General features: G+C 39.5%; 1 protein-coding gene across 1 annotated transcript in view; it reads left to right on the top strand.

The window, feature by feature from the left end:
- The first annotated feature begins 7,688 nt into the window (after window positions 1–7,688).
- The window catches only part of ano2b (anoctamin 2b), a 78,335-nt gene continuing 70,771 nt past the window's right edge, over window positions 7,689–15,252 (top strand). The window contains exons 1-2 of the mRNA XM_074697765.1: window positions 7,689–8,013; window positions 11,924–12,310. Of these exons, the coding sequence (XP_074553866.1) occupies window positions 7,981–8,013; window positions 11,924–12,310 (420 nt within the window). The 5' untranslated portion in view covers window positions 7,689–7,980. The remainder of the gene's footprint in view (window positions 8,014–11,923; window positions 12,311–15,252) is intronic.

The raw sequence follows: 15,252 nt of genomic DNA, 5'->3' as shown, positions 1-15,252 counted from the left end.
AGTACCACAGTAACCCATAGGAAACCCAGAAGAATCCTCCTTTGTGTGGCCTGTCTTGCCTGTCCATCCTGTATTCTCAGCCAACAAAAAGGGATACAATAGACAGGACCACCGTAGAGTAAGCGGCCTATTGTCCCCCCAGTGTGTGTGTGTGTGTGTGTGTGTGTTATTTTCTGTGTGGCAGCAGGCCGTGTGGGGCAGCCGTCAACAAGCTTTACGGCAGACAGGGTATATGGTTGCATGTGGGGCGGCTGTAGTTTAAATTAGAGTCTTCAGTCTGACCTCTCCGTCCCACTACAGCCCGTTCCTCTTCTCTCAGTTTTTCTCTCGGTTTGTAGTGGGACTTTTTATTGAACACATTTGCAAAGAATCATTTTTATCACGGCTTTATCTGAGACATGTGCCGCCTCGCAGTAAACCCCAGGCAGGGCAGTAATCCGGGTTAGTATACATGTCTGGCTGCTGCTCTGTAAGTGAGGTGAAAGACCCGGAAAAGCTAAATTCAAATCATGCTTTTGGTTTTGGTACAACAGCAGGAGAGTGTTACGATCGCAAAAACCCTGAAAGGCAAAAGCCTAAAACGAAGCATCCCCTGCTGTTTAGTGGAAACCGCCTGGAGCTCAAAAGCTGACTTCAGAAGAAGAAACTTGAAGTGTGTGAACATTTTATGTTTTTTTGCTTGAGGGAGGCGTTGATGACGGTGTCAGGGGGGTTGTTCTGCAGCTTTGGGACATCAGATTTTACTATCTGCAGGGTTTTTATGTTTCATATTCTTTATTATTCTGTAGACTTGATGGAAGGTAGCTGATTGATGAGCAATAATGATCAACCAGCTGTTGCACACTTCCTTCCTCTGACATCCAGGACAGACTCCTGCGTAGTTTGTTTTCCTAAAATAGCAAAGTAAAGCAGTCAAACAGAAGTTCCCCCTCAGACATGGTTGAAGACATAAAACTCTCAGCTCCAGATTTTTTGGCAGAAACATCAATCACAATCATTAAAAATGTTCAAATACCATATTTTTCTTAATGATAAAACACAATTCAGAATCTATAAACTACTCAGCAAAAAGCCTCCACCATTACTCAAAAGTCTCTTCCCCATTTGAAGTGGACTTGAGGCCTCAGGTTGCTGGACCATAACCTACTTCATATTATAGAATAGAATAGAATAGAATAGAATAGAATAGAATAGAATAGAATAGAATAGAATAGAAAATACTTTAGGAGGAGTCACAGCAGCAATCAAGAAAAAAAAAGTAAGAAAGTGTATAGAAAGTGCAAAAAGTTCCATAACAAAATAAATGAAGTCAGCTTGTCCATCATTCTCCAGTTCAGCCAGCTTCCACCTCCACAGGGTCCAGGACTGAGCTTCTTCAGCAGTCTGTTCAGTCTCTGTCTCCTGGTTCCTGTCTGCTCACAGCAGGTGAAGCTCTTCCAATGTGGTGTTGGTGTCTGGTGTTAGCTCTGTTAGCCATTTCTGTCTCATGATGCTACTCTGCCTTCTGGTATTCCCTCTGTTGCTGGGTTAGCACAGCTAGCTCGTCCATCTTATTGGAGATAGATCTTATGTTCCCAATAACGATGGGAGGACAGGTCCATGTCCTCACTTCTTAGCTCACACCTGAGAACCAGCGCGTCCTCCTCACCTCCTCCTCCTCACATTGTGGGGAAACATCAGGCCTTGCACCAGTTAGCATTGACATGCTACAGGCTGCTAACAGCTGATTTCACATATCATATCTTATCATATTATATCATAATGTTAAGAAGTCCTCAGGTTCTCCCCCTTTAAATACGTTCTTAGGCAATCCTGGTCCGAAAAATGCTAACAACTTCATAGATCAAATTGCAGTCTTTTACCATATATAATATGGTGTCTCTCCAAAGGCACATTTAAAATTTTACAGGAGCATTCGGCACAGATTGTTTCTCAAAGCTTACTGTTGCTTTGATTTTTTTATAAAATGTTTAATCTCTTAAAGGACCTTTATGAGAATGGTCTAATAAATCTAGTGTCTGATTGTTAGCCCTGTTATGCCTGTGTTTGCCACTTTTCTGCATTTAACATGTTGATCAATAACAGTGGCTGAAATACTCTGTGTTCATTGAAGATGCTAAAAGCTTGGACACAAACAAGACATTTTTGAACATGTTTAGCTGCGTCCCATCACAGGTGTTGATACACTTAATGATAAAAGCATCAGCACAGAGTCTGTTTTGCTTCTCCGCTGCCCATTAACCATGCACCATCAGAAGCCTTTTGTCTGCACAATTAGGAACTTGTGAGAAGGAAGAGATTTCGCAATAACCTAGATGGAAAAAAGTTTTTGTTTTTAATCTTTAAAGATTTTTAATTACAGCAGTATTAAGGAAGCATTTTTTAGAACTTTTTCCTCTCAAAAGGGGTTAAAAGGTCATGGATAAACAACAAAGACAATTTAATGCTCCATGAGAGAAAATGTATAATTTGATGTGACCAAACAGCACCATGATGCTAAAATTAACAAAAATGAATTCAATTTTTCCACAGGTTACACCAATTTGACCTCTATGGTAAATATTTCTGTATGGTCCAAAGATGCAAAGAAAATAGGACATGCTCTCCCTCTCCCTTGGAATGGATGATTCCAGCTTTAGACCAAAAGGCTTTTGGTTAATCTTCATATTTATATTTTAAAATCTTCCAAAATCCAAAAACATTCCAAAGAGCATCGTGTTGGCTCCCTGTTGTGCCCTGCTTTATGATTGTACAAGAGGGATTTTCTCATTCATTTCCCCTCCTACCGAATTCAAACTGGCGACCTTCCAGTACCCAGCCTGCTTCTCTCTAACCTCCAGGCTACTGCACTGCTGTCGAGTGAGCTGGAAGGAACAGTAACACAACTGTTGCCATCGAATCTCTCCACTTGTAGGTCAAAAATGCTTTAATAGAGGTATCCCAGAAATGTTTTCATCCTCTTGACCTGGCTGACTGATTTTGTAGTTGTGCTGTACGTTTGAGTGTGTGAAGTGCAACTGTGTGAGTGAAGGAGAAAGATAAAGTGTAATAAAGCAAAGAGAGAGCTGTCCGTGGTGCTGAAATGAGAGCACAGCACGTGGCCTAGTGCGTTACTATGGCTACAGCTGTCTGTATCCCTAAAATAACCATACACACACATAGTAACCTTATTGCAAAAAAGATGTCAATCCTGACAACACAGCAGTCAGATTAGAAAGGTTGGTTTTCTTACAAATGCATTTAAACTCTGCAGCAACACAAGGCACTGGCTGAGCAACAAGTAACAAGCTTCTGATTTTTTTTCTTTCCTGAAATTTGAAAGCTCTGACACCATTCACAATCAGTTTCATCTTACTCCTCTTGGTTTTTGTCATTTATTTTGTGTTTCTTTGGTTTTCAAGTCCTTGACTGAAGGAAGTTGACTCCATGTAAGCTTTCCCTTTGTTGAGTGCCTGTAGACGGGGTTTGTGATTGACTGACACGCAAATCAATTTACGCAGTGTGGCACAAAGCTTTTGTCGGCTAATTTGCATATTTGTGCTCTGACAACACAATCAGTGCCTGGGAATGCAAACTGAGAAATGATAAAACTGCAACGCCACAAATTATGGCCCTATAAACCTAATTCCGATTATGGATTAAATATCTTTGAAGTCAGTGGTATGCTCTTTAAACCATAGATCCATCATGAGATTCCCTTGCAGAAAAAACAAAACAAGCAAAGCTTATTTCACTGTTAATGTCACACAAACAGGCTTCTTCACAAAAGAAGCCAAATTACTTGGGTAACCACTGTCAGGTGGTTAAATAGAGGGTTAAGTCCTGGGACACATCTGAGTAATAATTTTGAATGTAAAAGGCCTGTCCAACCCATTCAGTAGCCACGGTTGCATGAGGAGTTTTTAGTCTTTCCGAATGACTTTTCCAAAAAAATTATATATTTGGAAAGGAATATTCCAATCACTGGTCTACATGTGCTGCTATAATTGTCGTAGGTCAAATCTGAGCATGCGCTGAGAGAACGCACCCTGACGACTTTCCATTTGAGTGGATACATGATACCTCAATTGGTTTGGGGAAAGGAATATTCCACCCCTGTGAAACTGATTAAATGTTCATTCGGATTGGCACTTTTTTTGGGATGAGGTGTATACAAAGGTTAAGGTTTTTCCGTTTGAGCAAATAAACCGAATGTAAGCAGAATATTTGGGTCCATGTATATGTGGCTAGTAATCTGTAACATCAGGGATTTGTCCCTGAGGCCACACCCCCAGTTGGTATAAAGGAGAAGCTAACAGGTGAGCTAAAGCTTTGAATACAGGCCATTTGATGATGACTGGAGTTACTGTTGCATAGCCAAGTCCCAAGCATTGTTCACTACACTTAAGACCTCCACGATGCCACCGCTTCATACCAGAACTCGAAGGAAGGGGCAGAGAAAAGCAGCTTTCAAACAGACAAGTGAAGCATCTGAAAATTCTCAGTCTTAAGGACAGAAGTCAGGCCACACAAGGACTGCATGACAAGTTCAACACCAGTGGTGCAAGAGTGTCTTTAAAAACAGTAAATCTAAAACTGGAAAAAGAACTTGTTGGCAGAGGAAAGAAACCATTACCCAGAGAGAATCAGAATCAGAATCAGAATCAGAATCAGAATTTACTTTATTGATCCCTGAGGAGAAATTTAATTTCAGTTACATCCCTTCCAAGATATACATGAATACAAACAGTGACATGGGAATACAGGAATGGAATGAACCTAGGAGCTGCTAGGGTGCCCAGCGCCCCTTTATAAAGGATATGAAATATCAACATTGGAAGAAGAGAGAGGAAGAAAAGTCTATTCCAGACTGTTCCCTAATAGGGGGCGTAGTTTGAGATCAAGAAAAAAACACCTCATCATATAAGCACGTGATAACAACAAAAACTCGAAGGCGTGATATACCTTAAATTTGCAAAATAACTGCAGAAATGGCCACAAGAAGACTGGTATAAATTCTGTGAACTGATAAGTCCAAATTTGAATACAATTGGTAACAGGTGATGAGTGTATGTTAGATGGAAAGAGGGGGAGAAATACAAAAATGGGTATCTCCTGCCAACAGTTGAACATGTAGAGAGAAGTATTATGGTTTTGGGTTTCATTTTAGCCTCAGAAACAGACGACTGAGTGAATATTGATGACATTAAAATAAAATACACCACAACATTCTGGCGAGGCACAGAGCACCATCTGGGAGTCCCTCACTGGGCCTGCATTTACTCTCCAAGAGAAGAATAAACTTAAATATTTCAAAAAGTCTGCTGGAGCATTGAAAGTAATGGACTGGACCCCTTTAAGCCTGGACCTCAGCCCCATTGAGCCAATTGCAGGAGAGCTGTTAAGTAAATTGGACATAGGGAAAGGGGAGTATTTGGCTTGAGTTGTAGTTAGCATGGAAAAACAAAAGTGTTTAGTGTCTCATGAGATATATTGACACCATGCCTGAGACATGCTGCTGCTTCAAAAGGTGAGCAAACTAAATACTAAAGTTATAGTGGATAAAATAGTTGGGATCATTTCATCTGATATTTGTTGTGCTCAGAGCAACCATCATGAAATGAAATCTTGCTTTGAAGACAAAACAGTCAATAATTGCAGAATTTTTAGACGTTCTTATAATTTACACCCCTTTATAGTTTGACATTTTGATGAAATAAATCAGCAGTCAAGGCAGAGAAAGAGCCCTCCTTTTAACCAAGTTTCTTCTAAGAAGTTTTGCCTCAATCTTAAATTGACTCATATCCTGCCAGCCATCCAATCTTTACACCCAAATGTGTGAAAATAAACATTAAGCGTCATGCTGTTGCCTCTGTAATTTTGCCTCAGGAGGAACCATTTCTCTCAATGCTCATTTCATGAGAAACTCTGTGTTTGGAAATGTAAGGCAAGCTCTCAGAGCTTATTGCATGTTGACTTTTTCTTGGTTACATACAAGAGAGCTGCACAAGAGGAAAAAGTGCATCTGAATCAATACAGCTAAATCCTCCAGGCAGCTTCAGTTTTACTCTGATTCGGTTTTGATTTTGGTCCCAGGTGGGAGATATTTCACCCAGAGCAAACCTACACATGGTGTGTGTAGGTTACCGATCCACCACCTCCAAGTCTAAAATGTTAAACTTGAGCGGCCAACTCAAACCTACTTTTTTATGTGTGTCAAGAAATACCTTGAGACCTCCACAATCGTATCTCAATGTGAATAGCAATGACAGGACTAGGACTGTTGAGGTGTTGAAGACAGAAAGTGAGTGAAAATTATCATTATTTAAGATCTTTTTGAAATGTATGTCTTCCAGAGTCATGGACCAATGGTGCAGGCTTCATCAGAGTGGCTACAGCCCTCAGTGAGTCCTCCTCCATCCACAGCGACGCTCTGTACCATCTGACAAGAGACATGTCTGGAATGGGACTGGACCCTATGTCTTACAGCATCCTGGAGCCTGAACCTTTTAAAGAAGAACCCTGGACAGAGGAGTCGCAGAGTTTACTCGAGGTGATTACAGAAACAGAAAAATGTGTCTGATGTATGTGAAAATCATAAAAATAAATGGACTTAATCCTCTTTTGAAACCAGTTTGAGTTTAAAACTTTAACATTCAGGATACCTCATCAAATACACTGAGAGGAATTAGCTAATAATGTAATATTCCCTGCATAGGCAATGTGTTTCATGGTGTTGCATCACTGAGTTGGCTCAAAATAAAATAATAAAAAAAAGCCTCATTAAAATGACTCCAGATATAACTATCTCCAATAATAAAGGGACTTTTGTTTCATTGTGATAGAAGATAATGTACTCTAAAGTTTGTTTCTAAGATGTTTGACCTTGTTCTGTTTACAAATAAAGTTTGAGGTATTCAGGTGAATAACCAAAGTAAGGGCATGAACACATTTCTCCAAGGTTAATGTTAGTTTAGGGAGAGGACTGCATTCGAGGATTGGAGCTGATATTAGAAGTAGGTTAATGGTAACTCCCGTGATTTGCATGGGGTGTCTCAGAAGGTATCACTGATTGAAGGAGTTTTATGGATGAGTTCCTCCATGACACACATAGAAAATCATCCTGGGACAAAAACTGTGCTTCTAAAGCAAATTTAACACCAGTTTTTATCCGTTGTGGTTGAGTTTGTGGAAAAGTAAAGTCTCTCTTCAAGTTACATCACTCTGATTTCTTAGCAACCAAGGCTGCTTGCTCTGTCTGTGCTGTAAAAAAGGGCATTCACTGAAGCTGACTTCAATAAATAAATAAATAAATAAATAAATAAATATTTAAAGGAAACAATTTAGAGCAAAATTAACTTGTGGTGAGAAGGAAGAGCATTTCCTTAAAAAAAAAAAAATCATATCCATATCTAAAAGGAATTGGTTAATATTGTCATTAGAGATTTGATTAATGATTTTTATTTTTATTTTATTATTATTATTTATTTTTTGGAAAAGGCAAAACTTCAAAAAGGAAAAATAAAGTCAGAACAAAGTAGGCCAAATCTGCAGAATTTTCCCCATCCTGGCAGAAAGTGGTGGCTTCCAAACCAGAAAAATGATATTTTTAGACTTAACATTAAAACCAAAAACAGATTGAGGATGGACATTTTTTACAGTGTGGCACACTCTGTGCCAAAAGCGCCGGCGGTGTGCAGGCAGCCTCCAGATCTCACAGTTGGAGAGATGGGTATCACCAGCATGTGATCACGCTGCTCAGTCTCTCTGCGCAGCCTCTTCAATCTGACACTTCTGTCTACATACTAACTATGAAACCCGCAGCAGAAGAGCCGTCGCTCCTCTCTGACTTTGGACTACCTGGGCTGACCTCCGGGATCGTTTTTGGATGATTGATGTGTGGGTGGTGATGGTAAATCAAGCTGTTTTCATCTGCAAACTTTCACCCTCCCTCTCTTTCCTCCTCTTCTACTTCTCGGTGTCTCTGTAAAGCGCAACAACATGCAGATCCCTGCGAGTGAAGACAAGATCCCAGTGAGTACAACATTTCCGTTCACCACCACTCTGTTGCATGTCACGATTTTGGCTTGTGTGTAGTCTGATACACCTGTTTGTCTTTTCGTAACATTTACGACGAGTGATAGTGTATACCGTCCTTTTTTGGCACACTGGTGCGAAGTTCACTATGTGATGTACGGAGACCTGACGAAACTTCTTCACAGAAAGTAATTTGACTTACTAAAGAAGATATTTGGCAAATGTTAGCTTTCCGTGGTACAAAATAGGAAACAACACAACGTTAGATGAGGCATTGAAGGAAGCTTTACTAAAATCTTATCAAAATGAACTTTAATGAAAGGGTAGCTTAGCATCACCGCGTCTCATCCCACCACCATAATAAACACAATGTGGTAGCATCAGAAAAGGCTTGAGCAGATGCTAGTGGACAGTATAAGTTCCTTTTGGGAGCTTGACAGATTTAAACCAAATGTGATTATTTTCAGTGAGTTTCTCGCACAAACAGTATCAATTTAAAAAAAAAAAAAAAACAGAGAAAAAGTTTCACCGTTCAAAATATTAAGTCAAAGCCATAGTATGCCCCATGTGAGTGTGTCTCAGTGGGTGAAAACTTACAAAACCCAGAACTATGTAACTGCTGCAGGCTATAAGTTCCCATGTGCCAATACAATAGATTTAGTTCAAGTAGAAATGTGGGAAAAACAAAAATTCATTCAAAATCTCAGGGGCTTCCTGTGACATCTTCATATATTAAAAAAAAAAAAATCCATTTTTTTTTTCTAAACTTCAACTTGCCTTTCAGAGCCTGGCCTGTTATTTAAATTAGCTATTCAAAACCATGTTGAGTGTTTTAGGAGATGCCTTTGCATTACATTGTCATACATTTTTAGTAGGATCTTATAATAATAACATTAACACATGCACTCAAACCCCTGCGCACCATCAAATTCTTGTGTTGATCTGGAGCCAAAAATGCACACTCTTGGAAAGTTTAATGACCGTAATGTAAGCGTTTACTACACTTTTTTCAGACCACTTCTTCTCTGCTTAAGGCAACAGAAGTGTCACTCAGCCATGTTTTAAAATCAAATAATCAAAACTAACCTGAAGAAGAAGCAAAACCTGGTGGAAAATAGAATATGGTACTCGTTAATCTCCCCCCAACTCTTCCAATATTTTTTACAGATGGCTTTTTTTATGTTGTTTTTTGGGGCTTTATGTGTCATCATTCAAATGGCATGGCAGCGGATAGTACAGGAACCAGGGTAAGTCAGGGAGAAACAGTCCACAGGATGAATTTGAACCCAGGTGATGAGGGCTGGTGCAACATAAACCCCAAGGCCATACCAGTGCCATACCGATCAATGTCTTTCATGGTAAAAACTTGTCAAATGGAGGTTCATACTTATCATGCATCACCTGACCTCATGTCCTCAAAAGCCATCTTCACTTCACAGGTGGGAGAGGTGAGCAGGGGAGCATTTTAGTCTTGAACTGACCATTCAATACTGCATTTCCCCCTGATTTTTGCACACAGTGGGCAAGGTCTATGACCAACAGAAGAGGCAGTCAGCAGAGGGAGCTCTCTATCTTTTGGCTTCACTATCAATCGATTTGAATAGCTTCTATTTTAACATTCAGTTTATAATTTTATGAAACATTTAGATATTATACTTCCTTTCTTTCCCTTTTATTAGGTAACGAAGCATTTGGCTTTGGACAAACATATTTTTATGAGTTCATTCAAAAAAGAGCAGAAAAGGTTTCGATGTTGCTACTCAGTCGGGATACTTTTAAAGACATACATAGGTTTGATTCTGTATAAAAATTAGATATAAGTGGTCAGAACAAATTCTTTTTCTTCTTGCATGTATGTTTGCAGATACTTAATTTCATCCTAACCACAGTTAAATGAGCAATATATTGATATATATATCAATATACATGAGCAAAGAAATTTGGATGAGCCCGTGTTAAAATCATAATAAGATGTATAGTAATTTGGCAAACAGCTGCAGGGAATGTACCAATCAAGCACAGTGTGCCACAAGGTCAGGCGAATGAGTTCAATCAGTTAAATGGATAACACCTGTGTCAGGAGCATTTAAAACTTAGAATTAGAACTAACAGAACAAGCTGCCACAGTTTAAGCTGAACTTAAACTGAACTCACAGCAAAGACCAGAAAGTGAGTAGAAGTCTTGTAAGCTACATATTCCAACAATTCTGACAGAGGCTGCGGAAAGTCTTTCATTGGATAAACTACAGGTTGAAAAAAAAATGTAAGTAATATTGTTGACAGAATCCTTATAACTGTAAAATTAGTTTTATGTGTTTTTAAACTAATGACATAGTTAGCATGCTCTTTTGAGCACAGTAGCTAACAGCAGCTAACATTTTATGCTTAAAATGAGGTGTCTTTGTCATCAGCAAAAATTAATTGACGATGTAAAAGTCATTTTGCGCTGTGGAAGGTGTTATCTGCAAATAAAAGTGAATCTGTACTAACCTGAAAACTGTGGCTAATAGCAGAGAGCAAGCTAGTCCAGCTAACTGAGGTTTTGCCTACAGGAAATCATTGTGTCATGTTCCTCTGTATATTTAGCCTTTTTTTGTTACACTGAACAGCAGTATGGACAAAAAAATAAACTACCATAATAACAAAAACATGAAAACAAATGTTCACGAATTTTATAATTGCAAGCTAGAATGCCACTGATTTTTTTGTATCTTAGCTACCAAATACTAGCCAGGACTGCAGCTCCAGTTAAAGGTTTCTGCGATGCTAACCTAATGCACTACAGTCTGAACACACACAAATAACAAATGACAGCTCTTTGTGTTGCATTCACATTTGTCAGCTTCTGGTTTAGAAAAATGGAGTTAAAATAATATGAAGGTTGTGTCTTAATAAAAATGTGTAACCAGCACAGGCATGTTGACATCAGAGGGACTAAGGGACTTAAAGGCTGGTGGTGCCTGCTTTGCTAACATTAGCCACACTCGGCTAACATACTTTGTCTGCAGACTGTGGTCCTGCGTTAAGGCATGTTTAATAAATTGTGCAGTATTTTAACGGTTTTCTGAGAGTTTTATGTCCATTTGTCGGTTAGCTTCTAAATTTCTCACCATTTTAGTGCTCTACTATCAAATATTTTTAGGGGAATAGTTAAGGTCTTCACATGCTCCTTTATTCTTATTTCAGTTTTAGCTTTCAAGATTAAATATTCAGGCTTTGTTAGCCAGAATTCTTTAACTACCCACACATGATGAGGAAATTTAAGAAGCATGGGCAGAACCAGGAACCTTGCTGACATCAAAACATTTCATGGGTAAACTTATCAGTGTTTGAAATAAATTCATTCAGTCACCCAGTCTGTGTTACAACAAATACGCACCAGTTGTGAAAAGAACCAAGTCATTTTTAACATTCAGAAAAATTAAAGCACACTCATTTTAAAAATCCTCCTTGCTGATATGAAAAAACCCTGCTCTCAAGAAGTGGAAAAAAAAACTCCCATCATGCCCACAGCCTATAGAGCTTCCCTCTTGTGCCCTCCATGTTTAGTCTCCCTCTCTACTTTCCCTCTGTCTAAATAAAGACTGAATCTGCCAAAGGTGAGCTGACTGCCCACTCTGCTGCTGAAGGTTCTCACTTCAGTGTTTTTGAGAACCTGCCAAAAGCCACTTCTGTTTGCGTGAGCTGACAGTGCAGTAGATGTTCAAGTTCATTCAAACGTTTGTTACATAACTCCCCTACTGCTCCAGAGATATGTGTAAGATGTCTTTAAAATGTTTATGTTTGTTCACCTGACATTACACCCTTGTCTGCTGTAATGATTGTTGTTAAATGAGTGAATAGTTGAATTTTTTGTTTTAATTTCAAAGTTCTGTGTTTAAGTGCAAATGAACACTTCTTTCAACAGGTGGTGGATTCAGCTTCAAGTCCTCAAGGCAGCGCAGAATGCCTCTGCTTTTCAGATGGCCGACGGAAAGTTGACTACGTTCTGGTCTTCCATCCTCGAAGGCACGGCTCTGTACGTTCTCCTACCAGCACATCAATATCACAGGACAGGTTATCCATTGTTTCCAATGGCAACTTTCCCCCTGCGGTTGACCCAGACGCAGCAGCAGAAAGGGGAGGAGGCATACAGGCAGGGGAGGCTGCAAATGTTGGAGAGGTGTTTATGGAGCTTGGAGTTGAAGGATTGAAAGAGCCAACTGAGCCAGCTGACCATGAGATGCATCTGATCAGACAGGAATTTGAGGCCAACTTGCTGGAGGCCGGACTAGAGATAGAGAGAGACAAAGAGGTAAGACCACATAACAGCATGTACAGCTCTCCTCCATCTGTCCTTAATGCACTGAGACCTTAATGAACAAAAATGAGTCTGTTTGTCTTTCTGATGTTATACGTAGTGCTGTAGCTTTGATGGATGATTTCAGTAAAAAGGAGGTGTATGGATTCAGTGCCTTGTGAAATAATCCAAGCAATACCGTAAAGAAAGAAAGATAGATAGATAGATAGATAGATAGATAGATAGATAGATAGATAGATAGATAGATAGATAGATACTTTGCTTATCCTGAGGGAAATTCAAGATGCAGGAAACATAAATTCACACAAGGCAGTCAACCTGGTGTACTGGATTAAACTGTATAGTGTCGTATCGTATCCTATCATATCGTATAGTATCTAATCAACCATCCAACCAACCAACCTTCTTTATGAAGCACTTTCAAACAACAGCACTTGTAACAAAGTACTGCACAGATAACTAATGTAGAAAAAATATTAAAGCAGACACACATAAAAGAAAACATATTAAAACCAATTAAAGCAAATAAAGGACTGCCTTGTAGTCTAATCCCTGCATCTATCGGCTACTCACCCTATTTTTTGCCATATAACAGCAGTTATTAGTAGTAGGTTGTCGAATCCAGGCATATGGTTAATCTAGAGTGGTATTGCAGACTTGCAAAAATTGTTGCCATAGCTAACAACAGAAATCTAATAAATGATAAAAATTTTAATTACAGACAATGATGACAATCTTTGAGTTGTTTCTTACAAAATCTGTTGTCTTTAGCTCTGTTTTGGTCTCCACTGTGGAGATAATCTCCTCCTTTGGGTCCTGAATAAATTATTCTTGCTAACTTTGTTTTTCTGGCTGCTTCATGCCAGCTATCTTACAGTTGGTCTCTAATCAGTCGGTCTGTCAGCTGCAGGAAACAGCTGTGTGTAACTGCTGGGGCCAACATTGATGACATTAATGAGAGTGCACACGAATAGTGAGGCTGAAGACCATAAAAGCAAAACAGTGAGCTGAAAGACTCCTAAATGTTTGGGAGAGCTGTGGAGATTGCAGAGCCAGGTCAATATTTTCTTTAGATCACTGTGTATAAATGTACCTTAGTGTGTAAGTGAGAAAAGATGTTAGATCATTTGGATTGTCTTTTGAATTAGGTAAACAATCCAGAGAATTCTTGAAGAACTATTTCATGAAGTTTTTATGTTATATTCTGAACGTAGCTTGTTGCAACAGAACTCCAAAGTTAAACCTGGACAAAGACTCTGATGTAACTCTGTCTTGGTCTATTTAAGGTGAGCGGCTGCATAGGAACCAGGCTTAGATTGTCGAAAGCCGTGGGTGAGACTTGATGTGTTGCTAGGGGTATAGGTGGCTGTTACACCAGCATGAGCCAAGTGTCATGTGGAGGTTTCCATTAAACGCTGAAAGGTGTCTTTTTAATTCACGTCAAAGGTTATGTACTGCTTTTTCTGCATCTCCTAATCATCCGTACACTGTCAGACAAAATAAAAAACAGTACTGCAATGCTGTTAAATAACAGTGTTCAGAGACAATGATGGTATACGATCAGATGTCTAAAGGCCTGGGCTGATAAGAAATTTCGCTGGACGACAATTGTTAAAAATAAACGATATTATTGAAAATACTATTTTAAGACCAAATTAACCACTAATAATAAAACAATATATTATAATATTGCAATACACCCTTTCAAATGCTTTAAAATTTTGTTTCTCATGAGTATTTTTTACTATTGTGATTGGGCTGAGTGGTCGTGTTTTAGGTGGGCATGTGAGTTTGTTGTGTTGCCTTTTTTTGTTGCTGCACACTTAGTGTGTAAGTGCTCGTCTGTGTTGACGGGCTCACCTTGCTCATTTGGTTTGAAGCAGAAATATTTGTACATTTGTTTTCCTCTTAATTTCAATTATGTTAACCTGCGCTGCCCCTCACCAGCTCTCGAGGCTCACTTGCTGCACTCTGTGTGTTTACATTAGCCTGATGCTAGCGGCCCCACGTCCCCAAGGAGACAAAGATTTTGGATGTCTGGCAAGAGGGTTCACTCTGTTTATTCTGCTATGAAACAAACCTGCCCAGCTGACTCTTGACATCCAGCCTATTTTAAAGGCAAGAGACGAGGAAAACAAACACGCACGCACATGGCGATATACTGAGGCCGGCAAAATTAGCGAGTATTTTTCATTTTTCTTATGATTAATTGATTTAGGAGCTGTTTACACGACAACGGTTTTGGGGCAAAACGCAAAAGTTTGGTACTGTTTCAGCCTCGCATTTACACGGGGGAAAGGTGTCTCAGCTAACCTAAAATGCATACTTTTGAAAACGGCCTCCAGAGTGGGATTTTTCTAAAACGCTGCCGACACTGTTGCTGTGTGAACAGTGAGCCAGCGTTTTCAGTGGAATTGCTGACGTCACACCCCGCTCTGTACGAGCGCATACAACAGGACAACAGTACCATTGTTACAATCGTCACGAATTACCGTGTTGCGCCTTTGCTGCTCAGCCTACTGTATCTGCTGAATGTCTTTCAACAAAATGTGCATCTATTGCTCCACTTTTGCACTTATTAGTCCACGATACACCAGATGATTGGCTCAGCACTACTTTGGTGGAGATCTACCAAAAGTGCCTTCTGGACAAGACAGTTATAGCGCCACCTACAGGCCTGGCATGCTTATGTATCAGTGTAAACACAGATTTTTTTTACACTGCGTTTTTAGCAGTGTCAGAAGAAGAATTTACGTGATGGAAATACATTTGACATTTAATCTGTGCCTTACCTGTCACAGTGTGTACTAAGGATTGTGTCTGTGCTGCTGAAGTAATCATGAGTTACCGAATGTGTGTTGCTACAGGAGTTTTAAATGCTTGTTTGACCTCACTTTGTTGCATTTGAGTGACAGACCACAACTTTGCCGACATGT

Source organism: Halichoeres trimaculatus, unplaced genomic scaffold (genome assembly GCF_033239565.1).
Source record: "Halichoeres trimaculatus isolate MK-OKI-2021-1 unplaced genomic scaffold, fHalTri1.1 fHalTri1_scaffold_21, whole genome shotgun sequence".
Taxonomy (NCBI): domain Eukaryota; kingdom Metazoa; phylum Chordata; class Actinopteri; order Labriformes; family Labridae; genus Halichoeres; species Halichoeres trimaculatus.
Note: the sequence above shows the minus strand (reverse complement) of the source record. Positions and strands in the feature narration are given on the sequence as shown.